Source organism: Fundulus heteroclitus, chromosome 8, assembly GCF_011125445.2.
Source record: "Fundulus heteroclitus isolate FHET01 chromosome 8, MU-UCD_Fhet_4.1, whole genome shotgun sequence".
Lineage (NCBI taxonomy): Eukaryota > Metazoa > Chordata > Actinopteri > Cyprinodontiformes > Fundulidae > Fundulus > Fundulus heteroclitus.
In genome coordinates this window covers 13030893-13056600 of record NC_046368.1, presented here as the reverse complement: position 1 = coordinate 13056600, position 25708 = coordinate 13030893, and the positions used below count along the sequence as shown (strand labels likewise).

Genomic DNA, 25708 nt, shown 5'->3' with positions numbered 1-25708 from the left:
ACCGCATGTACATTAATACTAAGACTTAAACTAATACTTAAGTATACTTAAATTAACTTCAGCTTTTTGCAAAGGGTGTTCATAGAAGTCATCAGATAAACGACATATTGTAGAAGCAAAACACACCGAGGATGAGTTTTGTTTGTTTCTACCCATCACTTTGTGTGTGACAGGAACTGTTAATGATTTTTGTTTTCCCACGATAACAAGATACGTAAGAAAGGTGAGCATGATTACAGAGTCTCATCTGTGTCTTTAGCAGCGAAACATCAACAGGGATCAAGTTTCAGTCCCCCTGAAACAGGAAGCTACACACAATCTGCCAAACTTTCTAGAAAGCACTGCTCAACCCTCCTCCACACGTCCCGCCCTCCTGCTCCCGCTCTCTTTATGCTGCAACAGCTCCCCCCTGTGTTCCTGATAGGTACTGCGCCCCTCACTGAGAGGCTTTCTTGGATCTGATGGGAGGGTCTGAGGGTGGAGCTCCACTTTGGCTGTCCTGCAAACAACTCAGGCGCAGGTACATGCTTTTAAATGCTGTAATCCAGACTGCAAAGTGAGTGCAGGTTGTGTGGAAGTCGCCATTGAGAGGAATGCTATGCAGAGCCTACTGTGTAGCAAATGGAGTGTGCAGTCGAACAGCCAGATGTTCCTCTCATGTGATTAGATCATAAGAACCTGATCAACAATGGGACGTTTTTTGGCTGATCTGCTCATACTGCTGCTGATTTCTATAGGACACGTTTACGCAGGTATGGTGCTGCAGAGGGGGGAAAAAAAGAAAAAAAAGACTCCTCTTTGTAAATGATATGCAAAAGTTGCAACTGTAGCAAAACTATGTGGAAAAAGAATGTTTTTGTATCATTGATTAAATTGTTATGGCCTTGCAAAATTCATACATATTTTCTCAAAGATTCAAATTCAAATTCAGACTGTTTACATTGTATCTGTTAGTATTGTGTGTTTTTTTCATGTAGTTTGTTATTGTGACATATGGCAGTAAACTGGATTATATTTTGACAGGATGTGTGCACTTACTTGTTTTGGCACCGTAACATGTTTGTTTTAATTTATGAAATGCTCCTTTAGACAAATCCTTAATGTACAAGAGTATTATACATAAGATTTGCTTATGATAAGGACAAACGTGTAAAAATATAGGTTGCACAAGTCTCTGCACCTTTCTTGTACTTGATAAGAAAGGCCCACATCCTCATTCAAGGTGTCTGTTGCTCTAGGAAGATTATTAATAATCCATAGTGTGCTGCATCATAGAGGCAGATTAGGACACACATGGGTTATGGGTGGTATTGACAGTGGGTTTATAGGCTTTATTCAGAGCTACACGCCGGGCCAGCCTGCTGACTATGTGCTTCATGCTGGGACCAGTCTTATCACACATAACAAGTGCTAAAAAATAGTTGCATAAACAGGACATATTGTAACAATATGTATATATATATATATATATATATATATATATATATATATATATATATATATATATATATATATATATATATATGGGATTATTTGGCCATTTTAAAGATTTTAGTACATGCAATCAGTGACAGCTTGCCCAATTAAACCCGTGTCAAAAACAGAATAATAATTCTAAAATTTCTGGTGGTGTAAAGGATTTTTTTATGTATTTGGGTAAATGCATTTAAAAATTAAATGGTTAGTTTTCATAATATCCCTCTGCTCATCCGTGCACAGTTTTTGACAACGGCATAATTGTAACAATTGTGCCTTTTTTATTCTCACTAAAATTACAATTTAGCACGTTTTTAATGAAAGAATGAGGATGAATAATACTTTAATTACCCTTTCCTCCAAAGTTCTCTGTGGGCTTTTTTTTTACGGAGAGCTTTCAAGAGTTGTTCCCGATATATACCAACCTATGTGTCTGACCTCCATTCACAGCATGTTGTCGGCTGTTTTCACAAATGGATTATCGTTTTGACTGAGTGTTCCATTACTGCCATTTTATAGGTCAAATCAATGAAAGCAAAGATAGCTTTACTTTTTTAATATACACACTTAGTGGAATGGAAAAACGCCTGCTTATCTGCAGATGGTCTGTGAAGGCCCAATAGGTTTTTTTTTTTTGGAACATCAGTGAACAAGCAGCTTTACAAAGCCCAAGGAACACAGCAGACAGGTCAGGGATTAAGCTGTGGACTAGTTTAAAGTTCAATTACTTAATAAAACAATATATTTGAACATGTCAAAGAGCACTGTTCAATCCACCGTCTGAAAATAGAAAATGGCACAATTGGAAAACCAAGCAATGCATAACGGTCCATTTAAGACAGGCCAGGCTAGGAGAGCATTATCAACACTGCATATCACTTTGGGCATGCTATCCTTACAGTTAAAACATGGCTGCTACAGAAGCATCACGCTTTTCAGATGTTTTATTTTTCAGAAGGGAAAGAAAAACTGTTCATGATTGATTTTTGATGTAAATAAAGCTTAATACATACCAATCCTAAAATAAAACCTAATAAACCCAAAGTTTACCTCCCTAAACATACAGCCACAGTTAAAATGGAATAATTTAGATCAAAGCACATGTATGAATGGCCTAGTCAAAGTCCAGGCCTAAATCCAATTGAGAATCTATGATAAGACTGGTGATGTTCACCAATGCTCTTCATGCAATTTGAATAAGATTAGTCTATTTTTATTTCTAAACTGCCAGTTTATTTCTAAACTGGCAGAGATATCCCCAAAAAGACTGTAAGCTGTGCTTACAGCGTAAGGTGAATCTGGAAAATATTAAGTCTTGGTGGTAATGCTTCAAAATATAAAAAGTTCCAGGGTGTAAAAACTATAGTTTTAGAAACCACACACACATATATATATATATATATATATATATATATATATATATATATATATATATATATATATATATATATATATATATATATATATATATATATATATATATATATATATATATATATATATATATAAATAATATAAATCTTCTTGGAGTGATGTTCCAAACAACATATTTCTAGAGCAAACTATGCTAAATCAAAAGAAAGAATATAACTTTATTTGTTTCTTGAAAATATGGATTTACAATTAAAATATCACTACATGTGTGATGAAAAACCCTCCCCCAGATCATGGTTTAAAGTGCCAATAACAATTAAATGTCAAACTAGCTTCCTCAACAGACCTTTCGGATTAACTTAAATTGACTGAGAGGATGGTCTTTTTTTAAACGAGCACCTCAACAGACTTCTACTTCACTGATTTTGAGTAAACATTGACTTCATTTCATTAGAAGATTACAGTCATACCCAGTGAACATTAGCATGTTATTACGACCATGCATTTCTTATTAAGAAGCTAAGTGCTATACTAAAGAAAAGGTTTATGTAATGTTAAAACCACAATTAAAGCACAAGTTGGGACAGTTAAAATACCCTTTATTTGTGTTTTATTTGTGTGAGATTCCAATTCAAGTTTCACAAAGTGTAAGTGTCGTAAAACAGCGTCCAGCTAATGCTGTTGCCACTGTGTTCTGAATGACTAAAGGGCAGATGTGTGTCATCTGGGTCAACAGAGAAGTCCAATTAGGATCAGAACATTTCATTAGGAGCCATTTCTAAATGCATTAACTGAAGTCGGATCGAAGCTGAAAAGTGCAGAATAGACAAACCTCATTGACAAACAAGTCCGCTAGGATCAATGAAACAGCCAGTCATCACCAAGTTAAATCTTCAACTCTTAAGCCATTTGTACGACCCAAATAAACATTTTTCACAAAACGTTTTACATTACATCAAACTGTTTTAATTACATTATGATCACACGCTACACAAACTGGGTTTTGAATTTAAAGAAAACTTAAGGCTGGGTAAACCGAAAATTAATAGCTAAATAACGAATAGAACAAAGAGAACGTTTCATTGCTCTTGTCTCAAATTAGTTCTTCATCTATGTCCCTTTTCCTTGTTGCAGTTTCCTTCTATGGAAATGGCTACATCCACCTGCGAACAATAGAAAAGTCCATTCAGACGTTAATCCACGTACGATTTCGTACCTCGTGCCAGTCTGGGCTGCTGTTTTTGGCAGCGGGACACCGGGACTTTTTACTTCTTGAGCTGATGTCTGGACGCCTCCAGGTAAGCCTCAATAGATGGACTAAAACAGGAAATGACGGGCTATGGCTGGAAGTTGTCACTATTTTAGACGCTAGGAACACTATGAGAGCACAATGATCAGTTTGTTTTTTTTAAGACCATTTAAAGTTGATATAATTGACTAAAGAGAAACTGAACCTGTCTGAAGCTAAAGAGAGAGAGCTTCACACACTTAAAGCAAGGAATACTATCTTGGGATGTTGCCATAAAACAAGATAGTTGAGCGATGGATGATGGTTTTTTTTCTATGCAAAGAAGAGCCAGCAAGAAGGCATTCATTGTAATGTCAGAATGTGTGAAACTCAGAAAAAAAATAACCCCTGAGGCTCTGGTTTTATGGCAGAACATGTTCCTTCATGAATGAGACTGAAGAAGAAACCTTAACTATTGGCTTTCCTTCTCTATGTAGTCTGGAAATCATGGTTCATTTTAGGGGGGATGAAACAATAAGTAGAATGATAAGATGGACCCTGAGAAATCCTACATGTTTCATCACTCTCTCTTTCCTTCTAACCTCAACTTCCATGCTCCAGGTACGTCTGAACCTGGGCTCAGGTGAGCGGTCGCTACGTTCGGAGAGGGGCACCCATCTTAACGATCTGGCTTGGCACACAGTGGAACTGAACCACACACACCACAACGTCAACATGATTGTGGACCGAACCTCTCGCACCACTCTCCGAATGCCAGGACCAGATTTGGAGCTCAGCATCGAGGACGGGCTCCTTGTTGGCGGGACAGCCGGACTAAACCACCCTTACCTTCGAAACATCTCGGCTGGGTTTAGAGGTTGCTTGGATGAGGCCGTCTTCAATGAACACAACCTACTGTCCAGCCTTCAGGCACATTCTGGGCACAAGAGCATCCACGAGGTGTCCCAGGGTTGTAGTCCACAGTTTTCAGCAACAGAAGAAGATCCTGTCAGGTTCTCCAGCTCTAAAGCGTTCATCTCTCTTCCACAATGGGAAGTCCTCCAAGAGGGCACGTTTGAGTGTGAACTTCACCCTTCGTGGAAAGATGAAAATGGACTTGTGTTGTACAGCTCTGGGAGTCAAGGAGGGTTCGTCTCCATCGAGATCAGAAACGGTCACCTTGTGGCATCGCTGGGAAACGGAGAGGGTAGTAAAACCGAGCTGCACTCACTGACACATGTCTACAGCAAGCACACTTGGTACCCCATCCAGCTGCTCCTGCTACCTGATAGCATCCAGCTGAAGGTGGGCAAGGAGTTGGTGAAGGCCAGCCTGAGTCAGGAGCTCCAGGCCATCCAGCTCAAAGGGCCTCTCTTCCTTGGAGGGCTGGATGACGTTGCTCTGGGAAAAGCAAGAAGTGCAGGATTTTCATCTGTTCCTTTTGGAGAAGGAGAAGGAGGAAGATCATTTAAAGGCTGCCTCCAAAAAATTAGGGTGAACACTCAAAAAAGTGGCTTACCTCATGCCATGGTCACCAAGGACGTTACTGTGGGCTGCAACGTAGGCCAAGCCCCAAAGGTAGTGATCCTTTCCAGTCCAACAGACCTCCCGGAGTTTGATGTTACCACTTCGCAGATGACCAGCAACAAGAGAGACACAAAACTACTGCTGCTTCGAACGCTGGAGGTAGCCGAAGGAGGCCAGGCGCTGCTTGAACCCAAACACATGAAGGTAGGACGTGTCATGTTCTGCTGGAATGTCTCCTGGATTATTCCTGTGCCTGGTTTGACAAACATATGCATGTGTTTCCATTTTCACGTCCTGCCAGGTGAATCTGGACTTTCGCAAACTGGGGATCCATCCATCACAGCTGATGTGCCTCGTCGTGGAGCCCCCCGTTCACGGTCAGCTGCGTTTGAATCCCAGCCCAGATCCAAACGGGTTGCCCGAGGAAACGCAGGAAAGGACCATCGGAATAGGGGCAGAGGAGAAGGATCGAACTTTCAGCATGCTGGACCTGTGGCAGGGCCGGGTTATGTATGTCCACAGTGGCTCAGAGGACCAGAATGACTTCTTCACCTTTTCGATCTTCTCTAACAATGAGAAGGAATTGCCCATATTCCCAGAAGACAGTCATCTGCACCGGTTTAACATCAGCATCGCTCCAGTTAACGACGCTCCTGTCCTCAGCTTGCCACAAGGGAACCTTTTTACTCTGCCGGAGAAGTCCAAACGACAGGTAGGCCCACCCCAATGTCTAGATGTAGAACACTTTGAGCCATTTTATGATAAGACTATCAAATGAATATGTTCTCCATAACAGTTGACTACAGACATGTTGAGAGTCTCAGACCCTGACAGCAGTCCTGAGGATCTTGTTTTTAGCTCAATGGGGAACCTCAATTCGGAGGCTGGTTATCTGGAGAACCAAGATTACCCCGGCAGGTTGGTCTTATGGGCTGGGAAACTGTCACATTGCTTTACAGACCCATTTAGATAGCTTAATGTCTGTACATGTAACTAAAAAGAAACTAAAATAAAGGCTGCAAACACCCATTAGACAGCAATGCAGATAATGGAGTCAAACAAGGATAACATGACAGCGTCTCTCTTCCAGGCCCATAAACGTGTTCTCTCTAAATGATCTAGAGGAGGGTAAGATCTGCTTTGTACACACAGGAGTTTCTGCCTCCAGGCTGGTCCTCAGAGCCAGTGATGGACATAAAGTAAGTAAACATATGGCTACTCCACCAAATTCTAACCAGTTAAGTAAAATGTGCATTGTTTGAGTAAAACATTGTTAAACTGATGTGTTCCTCTTTCTCAGTGGATTGGTTAACTTTCCATTTACAGCATAGATGGGAAATTCATCCATCATTTATCATTATCAGGAAAACATCTTTGTTTTGAAAAGAATCACGCTTTATCGCAATGATAATGATTATCCATAGTTGATGATGTCTGCAAACTTGAAAAACTAACAGTGGCAGAAATTTATCATTTTATTTTCTTCCATTCTTGTGTTTACAAAAGCATCAATACATTTCTGTATACTGAAAAATATGACTACTGTAACCTGTTATAGTAGCCTATTTGAGCAGTATTTATATTTGAGGGGCTCATATTGTATACTGTCTCATAGTCATAAACCATTTGAATCAGGAGTTAACTTTTTATAGTCACTTTTATTCTTATTACAATGACAATTGTAATAGAAATTTAAGTCTTTTTGTCCATCCTTACATTAGGGCACTATTCAAAAGTCTTGAATCATGTTTATATAATTTATGCTTTTGTTTTTGTTTTTTTGCAATATTTTCAGTTATCTCACGCAATAGAAGTTTGGGTTTTCTGAAGTTTTTCCTTGGACAGTGATTTCAGTTAAATAAATTTCTGTCCAGTACCTGGAAATTTTCAGCAGTCTTCTTTTAGTTGCTTAATTCTAGTGTATGAGTCCCTCAGAAATTAATCTCAAATTTTGTACTGACACATAACAGACAACTTACCAAGAACCAGTTTTGTGTCTTTAAACCCTTGGTTACCAGCAGCCAGCCGCAAAGATACAACCTGTTTTCATCTTTATTGCATCTCTTAGGTCTTTGTCTATCCTAAATGTCCACTTTTCTAAATTTCAAGTATCCACTGACACAGGCGCCTGATTAGATAATGAAAAAACATGCACCCCAGATGTCAACCACTAATCTAAAAGCTCATGAAACGACATCAGTGGAAGAAACTATTAATAGAGCCGTGGCACATCCAAGTTCTATGATGGTAGTTTAGGGTTCAAACCTTGATTACATGTCTATTGTTTGTACTTTGTGCTGTCAATCATATTCTTATTTCTGAGCAAATTTATAGAGCCTAAGTTTCTGTTCAACAATAGTCCCTAGAATGCTGTTTCTATATGTCTTACAAACCAACAGATACCTACATGTGTTCGGACATTGCTGCTGCGGTCAGCTTTGTTACAGATCGAAGCGAAGACCTGCTGCGCTTACACTTAAAAAGCTGATTCAGAATATAGTCATTTCACCTTTTCTTTCTATGGTGTTCAACAAAAAAAATACTCTTGACAATGGAGATTAATTTTTATTTCCAAATCATACTAGGCAAACAATCTTAGTTTGTTCAAACAAGCAAAGAGATGAAGGAAGGTGGGAACAGAATCCAGCAGTTATTTCTAATATTTATAGATTTTGTGGCAGTTCAAAAAGCTATAACAAGAATCAACAGAGACTTTGTTCATATGTCTGTCTGCAGGGAGTGATCCGATTTCTTTGCGTCAAAAAATGGGGCAACGAACAAAGATTTGGGGCGGGAGTTGCTCCACTTGTTCCATTGTTCAGGCGCCTATCACAATATACAATATCCTTGTGCCCTAATAGGCAAAATTCAAGCAACAACTTTAAGAGGAAATCCTGAGAAAGCACGTGAATAAATTGACCAGGACCACATTAAAAGATTAGAGGAACAACATTCATGAAAATAAATTTCAAGGTGGACAGTCATAGTCCCTATTGAGCACACACACTAAACATTTAGCCTAAATAAAGACATCCAACTCAGTTCGCAAATTTAATGATCCACAAGCATTTTGTAAACACAATTAGACAGTAGTTTTTTAGTTAGTTAGTTTTTTTTTTTTTGTGGTGATCTTTTACTTTTCAACCAAATATCTGCAAAGTAACGACATCTTCTCCAAAGACTTTCCACAACATTTCCTTCTCTTTCACATTTACAGGTCAGCAACGCAGTAGTTTTGAGGATCATGGCGGTGACACTCGAATACAAACTGGTGAATAAAACTGGACTGGAGGTGAACCAGGGGGAAGCTGCCATCATCAGCAGCAGTCACCTTGCTGTATGGGTCAATGTGGCAGACAGTTCAGTAGACGTGTGGTTTGACGTAACAGAGTTGCCACAGTTTGGTGAGATCCAGAGGTTGCACTCAAGTGGCGAATGGAAATCCACCACCTTTTTCTCACAGAGACTATTGGAAAAGGAAAGAATCCGATATATCAACACCTACCAGGGAATTCAGACTCAGGGCAACATCACAGACCAGTTCAAATGTAAAATAGTCATCACATCAACAGCCAAAGAGGAGGTTGTTTTCCCCATAGAGATCCGCTGGATTCAACTGAAGGTAACGCGGAGCAAGATGGAAGTGACTGGCCTTGAGAGCGCCGTTCTCACTCCTGAAGACCTTCACGTGATTTGTAAAGGTGTTAAACTGAGCGAGAGTGACCTTTTCTTCAGAGTCCTGACAGTTCCAAAGAAGGGTCGCTTGTTCCTCAACCAGAAGGTTCTGCAGAGGAACTCAACCTTCAGCCAAGAGAACGTCACAGAGGGTTTGGTCAAGTACGAACTCTTCAACAGGCTGCACGATGACGCGAGAGATTCCTTCAGCTTCCAGGTGTTTTCTACTCACGCCGCTTCCACGCCTTATGACTTCAGAATCAACATTAGAGCCGAGTCAAGTGCAGCGACGATTGTAAATAAAGGCCTTTCAATCCTCGAGGGAGCAAGCAAAGTAATTACGAAGGACATTTTGTTCACTCACGTGGCGAGTAACCGGGAGGTTCATTATAATGTCACAGTGAGGCCCAGGCACGGGCAGTTACGAAAGATCAACCTGTCCAACTCGACTTCCATCAACGACAACATAGCGACGTTCACCAATCGGGACATCACGGAGGAGCGGGTCATGTACGTCCACGACGACAGCGAGACCAAACAGGATTCCTTCGTGTTTCAAATCGCCGTGTACAAACCGCACAAACACGCGACCAAGAAGGAGGACGGAAACGCCGCGGAGCACACCTTCAACATCTCCGTGCAGCTCGTCAACGACCAGAGGCCAGTCAGGGTCGTCGATAAGGTCTTCCACGTGGCCCGCGACGGACAGAGGTTGGTGACGCTAAAAGACCTGCGTTATCGTGACGATGACTCGGACTTTGAGGACAGCTGGCTGGTCTACACGCGGAGGGGGATCCCAATGGGGGAGCTGGTGCTGGCCAGTGATCCCAGCCACAGGCTGTACGAGTTCACACAGCGGGACCTTGAGCAGGTCAGCATTTAGCTCCAAATAAACGTCATGAATGAGAAGACAGAATAGTCATGTGAAAGCATTCACATATTCACTGACTTGTGCTTAAATTTGTGTTGGAAAGTATGACGTCACAGATTAGGGATGTGAAACAGTTAGTCAGAGGAAGTAGATCGATTTAAACAGCCTCACTGTCCCTCCACGCCTTCTGCACTCCCGGTTTGTTTATTTGCAGTGGTACATGCTCTCGCTGAACATTTTAGAACAGTACAGGCTTTTATATGAGTAGATATATTAGTGGGGAAAGGATCCCATGCTGAAAGATAACTAGGCCACACTTATTGGCCTTCCTCCTGTAACATCCCACAATGTTGAAGAATGCAGCGAATAATCTTTGGCCATGTCTTTTGGGTAAAATGTCTTAATATTGTCCAAAGATTCAGTTTTTGGGAGTGAGATGACCATAAAAGAAGTTTGATTCTGTGTCTGGTGAACCCCTTCGGTGTTGATTTGGACAAACGTATTGGATAATAAGACCAAATTGCTTATTTTTAGTTTTCAAACAAGAGGTCCTGGAACTCCTTGTATTTCAAAGACTTCATGATGCCATTAGGTGGCTCTCCACATAGTCATCCTTTGTTTAAGAGACCCACCTGGAGCATTTTGCTGTAGGAAAGAGCAATCTGATCTCATCTGTCCAAAGCACATGCCTCCAGTTAAAGTCCCAGCAGTGTTTGGTCATCTCACCTACAGTATGACAAACCCAACATTGTACTTTATATTTGTGATGTTGGACAGAAAAAACTTTTTCCTGATTGCTATTGAGACTTAGCGACCCCAAGATGTCTATCTTTATATCTCTTTTTTTCACCTCATTGTGCGTAGTAGCAAAAATATATAAAGGTCTTTATCTGGTCTTTGCTGTTCTCGCTATAACTCATAGCTTTTTTGTTTAGTTTTTTTTGTGAAATTTGGTGGTGTTAGACACTAATTATAAGATCATCTCTCACTCTTAAGCAGCTTCTCCTTTTGCATTTTAAACTTTAAAAACCCTTCTTTAAATCGGAACTTGAAAATAGATTATTTGATTAAATATTCCACCCTTTCCTAGCCATATTCAGTGCCACGCATTTTGTTCTAACTCTTGTGTATTCTTCTTTCCTCAGAACAAGGTGTTGTTTATCCACGGTGGGGTGAGTTTTGGACGCTTTGTGCTTTTCGTGACAGATGGGAAACATTATGTTTCAGCGTTGCTGGAGGTAATTATACATATTTTTTGCTTTGAATTGTATTCTTAAATGTCAAGGGAAAATGTTCCAACTGTTTTTCTACAGCCAACTATTAAATTAGACAATCATGACATGGTCTAAGACAGAGAAGCACTCAAAAAGAATAGTGACTTTAAAAATGTGGCTACTTTAAAGTCATTTAACATAGTCATGCATTATTGTAATCTCTGAAAGTGGTTTTGATCTTTTTTTTCTGAAGGCCTTTAAAATGTTCCTTTTAACTTTGGCTCTTTGATTGTTAACTGGGTTCATGTAGACATTTTAAGCCTTAAATCGGTCATTGTTTTATTCAATAATATACATTTTTTAACAGTTTACCATGTACTTTTTGCGGTGCAGGTGATGGCGCAAGATCCATACCTGCAGGTGGAGAACAACACGGGTCTCATGGTCCAGCAGGGTGGGCTTGCAGCCCTGACTTCTGTTAACCTCAGCGTCATCAGCAACCTGGACATTCGGGACCCTCAAGAAGTGACTTTCGAAGTTTACGTTCCACCTAAACACGGCGTGCTCTGCCTTAATGACGGGCAGAAGGAGGCGATCATAGGAACCGATGCCATTTCAGTCTTTACCCAGAGAGACCTGGTGGCGGGGCGCCTGGCCTACCACCACAGCGGAGGGCACGAGTTGCTGGATGTTTTCAACGTGACGGCGAGAGCCAGAGAAAGAAGCACAGAGAGGCTGACTGAAAGAGGGAGGAGAGAGGTGCAGCTGGATATTGGAGTGCCGGTGAAAATATATTTAGAGAGTCACCACAGGCCTCCAACCGTTAAAACCAACCGTCCAGTCGTGGTGGCCGAGGGACAGAATACCTCCATAAGCAGAGAAGATGTAGAGGTGAGAGAAGGAAGGTTCCTTAATACAGGAGCAGTCTGTTTATAATGTCTTACAAGCGTTGTTACAATTATTATTCCGTCAGGATTAATTGTTTTTTTTGCCTGTTTTATACACCAGGTGGTGCATGAGGACAGTCTACCATCAGAGATAGTCTTCACCGTCCAAGTCCCTCCTACTGTGGGCATCATTTATAGATCATCTGCCAACAAAAATCGAGAAAATGTACAAGGAGAAAAGCAGGACCTTGTAAAGGTTTGTTCAGAATTTAGAGGTTTTACCTCCCACTGAAAAATTAGCTCAACCAACTCAAAGACAGATTTTCTCAACACCTGGAAAATGGAGAAGAAATCAGAACGTCTTAAAAAAATTTTAAAAAAACTTTAGTTGTGAAATCTCGCTGTGTTTTGATGGCTTTGTCTTTGACTGACAGCCATCTGTAAGTTTAATAACAATTAACTATAATTATTATTACTACTATAATTTTAGTAAAACAAACATTTTAAAATTGATTTGTACTCAAGATGTGTTTTGTACCAGACCACATGGTGGCGCTTTACTGACAGAGTTAGAAAATCTAATTTTTTTTTTTTTTTTTAATGCTCTTGTCTAATACGCTTCAAAAGTGAATGTATTTATTCTTTAAACATTAGTACTCATCACTGAACCTTACATTGTTTAATTGTGGACTTGGTTTTAGGCATGAGGCCCTAGTTATTAGTCTATTGCCAAAGTCCCCAAATTAGAGTTTCCTTTTCAAAAACAAAGGTTTTAGATTTCAAGGGGAGTTTTTCTTTCTTTCCATAATCAATAATTTTAGGTTTTTAGGCATAAAGTTCTCTTGGAAAATCCATTCATATTCCACATTCATGTGTGTTGGGCTCTTTGTTTATTTCCACTTTTTTGTCTTCTATCATGGTTAAAGTAGATTAAAGCAAAAAACTTTATTTTTTCTCTCACAATTGTTCAGTTTTTCTTTCATTGTACTATATAATAAGGTCTTAGTGAAGTTAGCACAGACAGCTTTTACCCAATCCTTCACTCAGAAACTGTGTTTAAATATCTTTTGGTTCCATTTTTCTATCAAGGGTTTCAAGGAGCAGCCTACAACTTCCTTTACACAAGAAGATCTCAACCATAGATCAATTATGTATCAGCATCAGGGTGCAGGAAGCATCAATGACACTATCATCTTGGAAGCAACCAATGGGGTGACAAAGGTTGGGCCTATCAGGGTGGTGATAGACGTCATACCTATCCTGCTTCCCCTACAGGTAGAAGGCCTGAAACTAATTAATGATCTCAGTTAAGAAAGTTTCTAACTAACGACAGTAAATGTCTGTGCTTCTTCAATCACCAGGTGTTGAACCTGACCCTGGATGAAGGGTCCTCCCTGCCTCTCACATCAAGCATTATCCAGGTTGCCAGTCATCACTTTTCAGGGTTGAATTTCCTTTACCAGGTCATTATTCCACCGAAGTTTGGACACTTGGAGCACAGCCGTATCCCAGGGATGCCCATCAATGCTTTTACGCACACAGAGGTATAATTGAACACATTAAAAAGATCTAACTTGTCTCAGTTCAGCTCACCCTCAAGATGGACTTGGCCCTTTTACGTAAGAGCTAAATTATTATTGCCTATCCTTGTAATTCATTATAAACAACACAAAAGCAATTTGTTTTTCTTATCTGAGTGCATTTATTTACACAGATTTTGTTCATTTTATTCAATCAAAACCCTCTTTTTCATGAAAAAAACCCTAGATTTCATAGTCTGTTATTTGATTCCGCCCATGCTGAAATCTAATATAAACATCTGTTTCTAGGTGGAGCGGGAGTACATCTCCTATGTCCATGATGGCAGTGAAACACTGAAGGACAACTTCACAATTATAGCCAATCAAACAGAGATGAAAAAGCACAGCTTGCCATCCACTGTTTACATCACAGTCACACCCGTCAATGACGAGACCCCTGTTGTGACCACCAACCGTGGCCTAAAGGTAGGAAATTACCAAGATAATGTTCAAGTTCAAAAGCAAAGCTGGGTGTGTTGAGAATTAAAAATATATCTTAGTTGGGATTACTGAGGAAAGCAGAGGGGGGCCTGTCCTTTCCTGCTCCAGCGTAAGATAAACATGGAGTTTTATTGCCCTGAGGGGGTGTTCAGCAGGAGAGGGGGTCAGTCATCCTCCCTCTGAGCTTGCAGGAGGAGTTTTAAAGTTGATAAAAGGAATGTCTTGGTAAAACTTACTTCAGACAGACAGATTTATCCACCGCGGTGAGAACAACATCTTGTAATGGTATGTACTCTGTCTCCATATTTAATTTCTAAGAATTAAATATGTACTTAAACCGTTCTACCTCTGATCAATGATTCCTTATTTTATTGTCAAATCTTAAACCGGGGTAAAAAGGGGCCTTTAGTAGCGAAGCAGGATTAGGCCAATAATAAAAATATCACAGGTGTTGATGCTATATTTCTATTTATGTAACTGTATGGTTGTATGGTAATTATCCCCCCATTTTCTTTGTTTGTTTTACCTTGTTTGAGTCATTGGTGGTAGGGCATAGGGGTGTGGTTAGGAAGTTTTTAAGTTGTTGATGAAAAGTTGCTGGAAAAAAATTGACGTTTGCTCCATGAATTGTTGGAGTGCCTGTTACATCCTGGATGAGCCCCCAAAATTTGGTGGAAGCATCCACAATAGTTGATTAACCATCTTAATTACCTGACGTCATCAACACAGCATAGCAACTCAAGAATAATTTACTTTCTTGCGTCATAATAAGCATCTTAAACATCAATAAGGGCGGGAGTCAAGCTTAAAACAATTACCAGCGGAAGTCCCATCCTGTGTGAATAAATATACATAAATAAGATGAAAATAACTCTTGTTTTTCAACTGATAGATAGAACCAACATCATGTGTTGTTTTTAATGTGGCTCTGTTTTTTGGTTTCTCATAGAATCTACCAAAACATATAACACATACAGTATCTATAGTGCTTGCATCTATAGAGTCATGAAAAAAGACCAACCAAAATTTTCAGCTTTCTTCCTGCTTTTGAGTGACTGTGCAAAACAAATCATAACTAAGCTGTTCATCATCGGGTTCCAAACCATACAAATAGTTATAAACATTTCCTCATCTAATATAGAAATCAGGAGTGTATCAGTTACCATCTGACATCAAGACTATACCTAATTTTAAAATGTTTACTACCAGGCTTAAAAACTGGTTAAAGACAAACCAAAACTGCACTAATTTTTATTTATTCTAAGTAGGTAATAGTTGTGTATTATATGCACATTTTACAATTTGATCAGGTTTTTATTTTTTAAATTGAAGTAGCATAGTATGTAAATTCTATTTTTATATAATAGCCCAATGAGGAACAGGAGTTTAAATTTGCATTAGCTATAATAAACTTCATATGCGGCACTTCAGTGACAGAGTTTGTTTTGTCACTATGTTTGTCCCTGTCAAATAAAGATGAAGTAAAATAAATAAATATTTTCACACTAGTTTATTAGGAGTATATGTGTAATGTCCTTCCCGTTTTGTCCTTCTGGTGCTGCAGGTGTGGGTGGGTTCTGTCACAGAAATAAGCACCGACGAACTCAGTGCAGATGACTCAGATACGCCCCCTGAGGGCCTGGAGTTCGTCGTCACCCCCCCGAGCAACGGTCACTTGGCTCTGAAGCGCGCTCCCTCCAGACACATCCTGAACTTTACCCAAAATCATATCCAGAGCAGACAGCTGGTGTTTGTGCACAGCGGTAAACACACAGATGTAGTGCCAATGTCCGAATGGGGCTCTGTTATAAAAGATTGGTTTATTTAACCTCTCTTGTCCCCATGCAGGTCCACTATCAGGGGGCTTTCACTTTCAGGTGAACGATGGGGTTAACTTTGCTCCTCGGCAGATCTTCAGCACCACGGCCCACGCTCTGGTACTTACTTTACAGAAGAACCATCCTATGGAGGTTTACCCAGGTAAAAAACACCCAGTCTTTACAAATGACATTACAAGTTGTCAACAGTTGGCAGGAATTAAATATAATGGGGCTGAAGTTTTTCACAAAACATATTCAATTATTATCACTGATATAATAGGAAAATAGCACAAAAAGCCTGGATGGAATACAACATAACAAACCTTTGTATATCATGGTTTGTGGACTCTAGAGTCTTCAGCAAATTCACAAACAAAATTTGCATGCAACAAAGCAATTGTTTAATGTGGAAAAACCAGAGTTTGCAGGTCTCAAACTGCATGCAAAAGAAGATATGCTCCCAAAACAGTTTTACTCAGCAAATGACATCATTCTGCATTGAAGGTTACGCATGCAAGGTCAAGAACTCATATTTTTGGTATAGTTATGTCAGCTACAGCCTGGGCAAATCTCATTAGATTCTCAAAGACCAGTGCTGTTTGTGACTTGTAGGTTGTTTGAAATATTTAACATCTTCCAAAAGCAGGAGGAGAAGAATGGGGGGGGGGGGGGGAATGAGTCTAAAAAACAAGGCAGGATTGTCAAAGAATATACTTCATTCTCTCTTCCATTGATGTGTGCCTGGTGTTTTATTTTTTTTCTGTAATCAAGTAAATTGTCTAAACGGTGTTAACACCCTATCCTTTTTATTCACAACACAAATATTATGGTTGCTAAATATTTTTAAAGATTGTGCTTCACTTGCAGAATTTGATGACCGTAACTGAAATACATTACGCTGCAGTAATTTGTAGAGTACTCATACACGTAACTGTGACCAGTTAGTCATTCTTCTCTTTCTTCTTTTCCCCTTGAAGGCTCTGTGACTCCGATCTCAGAGCAGGAGCTTCAGGTTGTTACAAACAACGTCAGTGACATCAGAAAGAACCAGTCCGTGGTTTTTGCCGTGACCGCTCCTCCCAAATTTGGTCGCCTGGTCCGGAGAATGCCCGATGATTCTTTCAGAAATATTTCCACATTTACTCAAAGCATGGTCAGAATGCATGATTTGTTCATAAATGTTTCAGTGTGTTTAAGACCAAGCAGTATAAAGTCAAATGAGTAAAATGGCCTGTACTTGTATAGTGCTTTATCAAGTCCGACGATCCCAAAGCGCTTTACACTACAGTCAGTCATGCATACATTCACACCCTGAAGGTGGTGAGCTATGTTAGTAGCCAGAGCTGCCTTGGGGCAGACTGACAGAAGTACCTTCAGCATGCTGTCTATGCTACTGCAATGGTTGCATTTATGGTCCTTTGGCCATAAACAGGCCAAATGGCAAGAAAATATTTAAGGTATGAGGTATTTTTTTTTTTTTAAATCGTTTGGGCCTGTAATACTTGACCACTGTGAACCCGATACTCAAACCAGACACGGTGTTGCGATAAAATGTTTATTATAAAAGCTGAAATAAACAACGTAGAAGCAGACAAAGGAGCAGGTCATATGCAGAGCTGACAGCTCAGAATGGATAAGGACAGGTAGCATGGGCTGGTGACAGAAAATTGTGTCAAGAAAAATTTATCAGAACCAGGGATGCACGCTAACACTGGAAAGCAACTCGCTCAAGGCTGAAGGCCATCTGGCACTGACAGGCTGGGAGAGGCAGGTATAAATAGGCAGAGTCCCAGGTGGAGCATATGCAGGCAATCAGGCTCAGTGCAGGTGAAGCTACTCCACTAATCAACTGATAGGAGTGGAGCAGAGCAGAGACAAACAGCCAGCCAGCCCAAAATAACAAGAAATGACCGACATAAATCATGACAAGACCACATTTTAGGATAAGATAAGCAATTCCTTCATTGTCCCATAATGGGGAACTTGAGGGACAACTTGAAGGCCAATCACTGCCCTTGATTGTGTGATTGGCCTGAGTTTTTACAGGCCTGCAGCTCCCACAGAGATTGATTTTTTTTTTTTTACCTCCTTTCTTTGAATACATAATGTATTCCCTACTTTGAGCATGGAAGGAGCATTTTACCCAGTATAACAAAAAGTGTTTCTGAACAGAATTACCAACTATAGCTTTAAACAACACAGGCAAGAAGTAACTAGATACGCTTACAAGTCCTTCAGCGTGGCTATTATCTCTTGGCATCTCCCAGATCCGTTTCTATCTTATAAACATTTTGGAGAAACATTTAGTCTATGCAATGTCATTGCATATTTTCACCAACTGCCTTTTTTGTGCCATGGTGTGTAGATAATAATGTAAAACTTTTTCTACCTTTGCCTCGACTGATAATGGCTAAGCGAAAGGACGGGGAAAATCCAACTAGGACAGCTGATCACTATTTTAGAATAATATAAATCATGAGAAGGGGTGCCTAAAGTCGGTCCTCAAGCCTGTTGTCTTGTATGTTTTAGATGTTTCCATGGTTCAATGCATCTCAAGTTAATTGACAAATAACTTGCAAAAATGATTTAAACATAGTTCATTCACTATCCATTGTAATATTCTATAAGATTCAAATAATCAGAAATTGCAGTCTCTCCCTGTCCTGACTGGATCATCTCTCCCTCTCAGGTGAATGACGGCTTGATCCTGTATGATCAGAACAAGCCAGAGTCAGTCGGGTGGTCAGCGGCAGACTCCTTCTCTTTCACCGTGTCCTCTCCTCCGGCTTTTCTGCCTCCGCACACCTTCACCATTTTGATTTCCTACCAAGCCAACGAACACCTCGGCAGTCCTCAACATAGAACTAGACTGCTAAACAACGCAGGTACTGCCTCTCTTTTAGCTGGACACGCTCCACTTTTTGAAAATAAAAAAATAAACAAAGTTCAAGGAGGATGAGTTTTCTGTCTGTTTCTGTTTGCCAGGTGCCGTAGTGGCTGAAGGAGGCCGGGTGACAATTGACCGCTCCAAGCTCGATGCCTCCAACCTGCTGGGAAACCTTCCAGAGTTCCACAGAAAGAACCACCACATCATGTACCGAGTGATTTCTCTGCCCCGGCACGGAGCGCTGACCATACAGGGACACAATCTCACCAGGTGACATCCTGCATAGACTGTTTCATCCATCTTTAGATTTAAACTCTTACCAAAGATGGATACATTTAACGAGTTAAAGTAAATTATGAAATTAAGGGATGATATCATTTGGATACATTTTATTTGGTTCTAATTAAGGGCTTTTAGGTTTTTGATGGGTTTTTTTTTCCCCCACAGGAGCCAGACAGATTTCTCACAAGCCACCCTGAACAAGTTCGGCATCATGTACCTCCACGACGACTCAGAGACGACAAAGGACAGCTTCACCTTTCGAGCCTGGGTGGCCCCTTTGCATCATTCCTCTTCCTCGCTATCCTTGTCTGCCTTTTCCTCCGACTCCTCGTCTTCCACCTCATTCTCCCCTCCCCACTCTTCATCGTCGTCATCCTCCTTTCCGGCTCTGGGCACTGCCTCTCATCGCCACGCTGCCGCGGACACAGTGGCAGTGACAGAGATGTTCAACATCACGGTGACGCCCGTCAACGACCACCCTCCGCTGATCAGGAGCAGAGCTCCCAGCATGAAGGTTGTGGTTGGGGAGAGAGTCATCCTCGGACCTGACAACCTCCAGGTGGGCCAGTGTTTCGTGGTAGCTCTCATTTCATTCATCATAAGTTGGATCAGTTAAACACTGAGAAAAAAAACCCAAGTGTGACTTGTTATTTATTTATGAATTAGTTATCGGAAATGCATCTTTAGCACTTTACTTGTATGACATATTGTTTGAAGCAAAGAAAGAACAGCTCTCATATGTATTTTTCTAAATTATAGAAAAAGCTATATCTGGTTCTATAGATGTCTTGGACTGACCCACTGCTTGCTAATTCAAAGATGTAGCTATTATTTTTTTTTAAAAGCTGCTTTTATTTTTTGAAGTCAATGCCCTTCATTTCCTGCATAAGCAACCTTGTAACATAAAGGGGGTGTGTATGGGGGACTCAAAATGTCAAAATTAAAAATTAAAGCAGTATAATTGACCCAATAAATAAACGAATACAGTTTAAATGTGCCAATAATTTTAGATAAATAATTTTCTATTTTTTGATATGCCTTTGTTTAAAAATGTCCAATTCATTTATTTTACCACATTTTATAATTTAATTGACCTCCACATTTTTTCTCCATTTCTACATATTATTTATTTGAGCATGTATTTTGAACATTTTTCTGCCTACTTTTTAACTTTTCCTGAAGCATTTCTGTCTCAATATGTAAATAAGGTGAGCTGTTCGTTTGGTCAGCTCCTCTACCATTGGTCAATCAGAAGAAAGGTGCAGGATCTATTCCCACCATAATTATACTTCTACGCTCATTAAATGATTTAATTATGTGGTAATGTAAATAAATGAGATATTTTAAAAAAAGACATAGCAATAAATACAAAATCATTTATATATTTATTTTAGTCAATAGGGACATTTTAAGTGTATTGTCTCAATGGAGCCAGTTAAAGCAATGAATCATTTCATTATCTATCAAAATTGGCAATGGTGCATCGAAAACTTCCACATGACTCAATTAATTAGAAACAGCATTTTGGGTGGATATGGTCACCTATTTTTCTTCCATCCCTTGGTCTTTTATGAACCTGATTGGTCAGAACCTCCCATCCACTGTTTGTGGCAGAAGTAACAATAATCTTGATGCAAAAAGGAGTGAAAATTGCACGTGATGACAGTAATCTGCTATATACCCCTTCTCCAGAAATAAAGGCAGACAGTCTGTACACAATATGTGGAAAAGGGAAGCAGTAACTTTATGAATTTACCCTAGTTTGTATTTTATTTTTTGATTCCCTTCGGGTTTTACAAATATCTAAATTCTCTTGTGCGTTTCAAGTGCCATCTCTTAAGCAAAATCAACCAGTTCCTGGCAATCAGTGTGTCCCTACTACTCAATAAAAATGTTTTTGATTTTACCTCTGGGGATTTTATGTCTTGCTGAAGATTTATTTCTGAATGATTTTCTGATGGCCATTTTATTTATTTCTTAGGTTGAGGACCATGACACTCCACCAGAGGAGCTACACTACCTTGTGATCAGTAAGCCCAACAACGGGTACCTGACGTTGGGAGAAAGACCAGAGCCAGTGACCTCTTTCACCCAATACGACGTCAACCACGGCCGACTACATTTTACGCAGCAGGTGAAAAAGACTAATCCCAGTTCTTGTAAAAACTTTAAAAGTAAAACCCTTTCATTTTCTTTCCTGCCTTTCATTCCATGTCATTGCTATGATTTCTTTGACAGGGTGAGGTCTCGACTGGGGTTTTCTACTTCAACGTGACGGACGGCCATCACCGACCGCTCTACAAACTGTTTAGCTTGGAGGTGGTTAAGCCGTCTGTATCCATGGTCAACAACACCGGGTTGTCGTTTGTGCAAGGCCGCACGGCGGTGGTGCTGACAACCAATCAGCTGGCGGCTCAAACCAACGGTCAGAGGCAGGCCAATATCTCCTATACAGTCACCAAGCACCCACGCCATGGTCGCATTGCTATCAACGACCAGGAGGTCACCACCTTCCGGCACGAGGACCTCCAGTTAGGTCGGGTTGTCTATCACATGACTGATCTCAGCGAATCAGAGGACAGCTTCCAGATATCAGTGTCAGCCTGGTCCACTGGTGTTGACTATGGGAGAGTAACGGGGCAGACTGTTAATGTTACTGTGAGGCCTCTGGTCTACCTCAGAGAGCCGGTTAGGGTCCCAAGTGGTATCGCAGTGAAATTGGGCAAAGCCATGATTGATGCCTCAGAGCTTGCCAGAATCAGCAGAGTCGATCCGGTCTTTGAGGTTCTTTCTCCACCGAAACATGGAAAATTAGTCAAGGTAAGTCTGTTTGTCGTAATCTTTGGATCTTGTGGTACTTGTAGGTTCCATTCAAGCACCTTGGAGCGTCTCTTGTGTCATGAATATTCATTTAGATCTAAAGCTTTTCTATAAGACTTTAATCATCCATCCATGCAAAATTTTGCACTTGAAATCTTTGTAATCTACTGTACCCTTTGCAATCATTAGGACCGCTAGTAAAGCTTAAGAACCTAAATAAATCTTTGAGCATAGTGGCATAATCTCACATAAAAAAATTAAAGGAGCAAGAAGTAAGAAATATACTGCAAAATTAACCTAAATCGTTCTCACTTGTCCCCTGGGACGGAAGTAAGATTCCCTACAATCGGTTCTTTCCATCAACAATGTCTAAGTCACATTGTTCTCCTTTCAAACCTAGAGGTACGGTCCGGAACTACTTTGGTGCAGTGTATGGTCTGTGTTTACTTCCTGGTTCCTGAGCCAATCATATAAGAGTTCCAAGGGTTCCCAAAACAAAGCATAGCATTTGGTATATACAGTAATCCATGACTTTCTTTTTCTGTGACGTGTAAATATGTCACACACAGGCTAGTTACTCTGAGCTACGCTTCAAAATGGGAAAGATAAGAGCACATGCCATTCCTGTAAAGCAGATGTTTGATGAGCTTCATAAGTCAGGAAACGGATACAAGAAAATGGTTACTACTTTAGCTTGATCACGTGTACAGTCAGGGGTAGAATTAAAAGGTTTAAACCTCTAGAACTGTTAGAAATGAGGCAGGGTTTTCACCTGTGTTGAAGATTGGGTTTACCGGCCTGCTGTTACATGTCTATTGAAAACCCATCTAGCCCCAGTTCCGGATTTGGCCGTAAGTGACAAGACATTAATCAAGAGGTAGAACAGTTTAAATGCATATTTAATTCATAGAAATTAAATACGGAGACAGAGTATACATTTACCAATCAAGATGATTTCCCCGCGCGGTCGAGAAGTCTGTCTGAAGTAAGCTTTGGACAAAGACTTTTTTTATCAACTTTAAAACTCCTCCTGCTCACTCAAGGGGGAGGAGGACTGACCCCCTCTCCTTCTGACCACCCCCTCGGCAATAAAACTGAAGCTGCATGTTTATCTAACGCTGGAGCAGGGAGAGACAAACACCACTATGTTCTGACTAAGATATTTTCTTAACACCTGTCATCACAAAGAGTAAGGATGTTAAAACAAGTGAATAACATCGCCAAATCTCACTGTTAGAAAACTGGGAATGCCAGAAATGACATATTTCTTTCCTACCATCAGAAACATAAGTATGTGGTGGATGAAAACATTGCTGGTGCTCTATCTGAAACCATGCGCGTTGGCCTGATAGGACTAATACTAGATGTTTAAACTACAGACACTCCAGGTAGTGGATAAACATAAGCATGTTGGGGGATCCATGGACCCTTTTTATCTTCCAGAAATAATGCCAGACTCCAAATGAGCGATGAAATTGTTTGTCAAATACACAGTCAACCTTCCTCTACAGCCATCTCAGGCTCCAGGACTAAGTCCTATAGAAAACCTGTGAGCTGAGCTGAAGAGAAGAGAGCACCAGAGATTGCACAAAGAGGAATGGTGAAAAAAAGCTTTCTCTCCTCTATGCTGCAAACTCTTAAAATACTACAGAACAATACTTCTAAAGAGCAGTCATACTAGTAAAGGTGGGTTGTGAAAGGTATCAAAAGTGGTAATGTTTTTACTCCAACTTTGTTAAGTTTAAGTCTTTTTAAACATTTTTATCAGGGATGCGAATTAGTGTGGAGAGTTTTTTACAAAATGTGATATGAGCTGCTGATGAAACTCTTAACGCGACGATTTTGTTCCCACGTATACAGATCACCTACGACCCCAACCATGCATCAGAGGCGCTGAGGTCATTTACTTTCAGGGACGTGGTGCAGGGCCGAGTTGCCATCGAAGAGACTCTCAGTGACGCCGACAGCCAGATCCACAATAACGAATCCTCGCTCACAAAAGCCCTCGGCCACACACCAGCCACGCCCCTTAACGATTCCTTCACCTTCCTGCTAAAGGCTGGAAACGTCCAGCCGGCAAAGGGTGAGCTTCACTTCACCATCTTCCCCCACCACCAAATGCGTCATGGCACGAGAGGTTTCCACAAAGCGCGCGGCGCAAGTCACGAACGCACCACCGCCCATTTGGGATTACACAACAGAACGACTCTCGGAGCTGGGCACGGAGAGTCCGTGATGCACAGTACGACTGCTGAGAGCTTGCACCCGTACGTTCTGTCGAATAAAAACCACAGCAAGACCCAGCGGAAGGTGAAGCACCACGGCCGCTGGGGGAACCGTACGCGCAGTCACGGGGGAAGAACAGGGGGCGGCCCAGACGTAGCAGTAGAAGGGCACACTCACGCCCCACAGCCTCACACTCCTCCCGTCCCAGAAATGCAGGTTCCAATAAGCCCTCCAATCCCCGACCTGGTTCAAGTCGAGATCCTCCCCCGTCCTGCCTCTGACCCGCTCCTCATTATCCTGCCGCTGCTTGCCTGTTTGCTTCTCATCATAATCCTCGTGGTTCTGATTCTGGTGTTTCGCCACCGCAAAGAGAAACAAGCTCGGCGGCGGCTGATGCACGAACTGGCTGCAATGCAGCTGCCCAGCGAGGACAGTCCGTACATGGGACGGCCGGAGAGAAGTGTGGCCATGCCCAACGTGCTGGTCACCCAGCTAGGCTCTGCAAGTTGCCCCACCTCCCCCAGGATACCCATGAGCCCCAGGAGGAGTCTGGCTCCAGGAACGACCTTCTGGGGGCCGTTTGAATCTGATTCAGCGGGTAGAGATGGAAGCGTCAGAGGTCGTAACAGTAGCCAAAGAGATACTTTAGGTCATGGTAATATGCCCCAAGTTTTTCCTGCAGAATATAAAACCTCTTGGAGATCCCGGTCCCCTACACCAACTCTTAAAGACGGCCAGTACTGGGTTTGAAGACAAGTCATTCGTACACAAACTGTGCCTTATAAAGCAGTATTAATAGATGTGTTTGCTTTCTACGGGCCCTATGTGGCATTTCAGGCCCATCTAACTTATGTGTTTAGAAAAGACCAAATGTACGTTTCTAATTTAGTTAGTCTGACTTCGGTTTTTATTTTTAGCTTTTACGATGAAAGTTTCATGCGACTATTCGTGTCTTAGGGGCAAGAGTTTCTGGGGTTACAGTCAAATAAATTAACAGGGAAGGCTATTATTGTAATTTTGAAAATACTGCTAGACAGTAAAGTTAAACATTAAAAGCAAATGCACGTTGGCTTATTCAGTTCAACTCAGTTTATTTATATAGCGGCAATTCACAACACATCAATTCAAGGCACTTTACAAAGTCAGCTCTATCGAATCGTGCATACAGACTGGTTAAAATGTTTTTTAAGGACACCCAGCAGATTGCATCGAGTCATTGACTAGCAGGATTCACCCCTCCTGAAAGAGTGTGTTGCCACAGTGGACAGCCGCTTGCATTGTGTTATTGATTTTGCAGCAATCCCTCATACCGAGCATGCAGGAAATCTCCAGCAGAACCAGAGTGAATATGCCACGACTTTCCGGGAGCTTTGAGAAGATAGAGCAGAGTGACGAAAGGA

The 25708-nt window shown here is 41.0% G+C and overlaps 1 protein-coding gene across 1 annotated transcript; it reads left to right on the top strand.

Annotated features, from left to right (window-relative positions):
* The first annotated feature begins 511 nt into the window (after positions 1 to 511).
* Positions 512 to 25469, top strand: LOC105930985 (chondroitin sulfate proteoglycan 4). Its single transcript, XM_012869453.3, has 22 exons — positions 512 to 752; positions 3985 to 4148; positions 4700 to 5809; positions 5907 to 6317; positions 6402 to 6523; positions 6696 to 6804; positions 8823 to 10151; positions 11297 to 11389; positions 11759 to 12256; positions 12374 to 12508; positions 13342 to 13527; positions 13614 to 13796; positions 14082 to 14258; positions 15838 to 16036; positions 16122 to 16253; positions 17071 to 17246; positions 18783 to 18978; positions 19079 to 19250; positions 19428 to 19821; positions 21244 to 21396; positions 21501 to 22082; positions 23943 to 25469. Exons 1-22 carry the CDS (start codon positions 689 to 691, stop codon positions 25056 to 25058), a joined length of 7701 nt encoding a protein of 2566 aa, XP_012724907.2. The 5' UTR covers positions 512 to 688; the 3' UTR covers positions 25059 to 25469.
* Positions 25470 to 25708: the final 239 nt, after the last annotated feature.

What these genes read in the sequence shown, in the direction of transcription:
- LOC105930985 (XM_012869453.3), top strand. Translation starts at nt 689, where the DNA reads ATGGGACGTTTTTTGGCTGATCTGCTCATACTGCTGCTGATTTCTATA. An exon ending in TGATGTCTGGACGCCTCCAG is followed by an intron (nt 4,149 to 4,699) that starts GTAAGCCTCAAT and finishes TCCATGCTCCAG; the next exon opens with GTACGTCTGAACCTGGGCTC. An exon ending in GACTACATTTTACGCAGCAG is followed by an intron (nt 21,397 to 21,500) that starts GTGAAAAAGACT and finishes TTTCTTTGACAG; the next exon opens with GGTGAGGTCTCGACTGGGGT.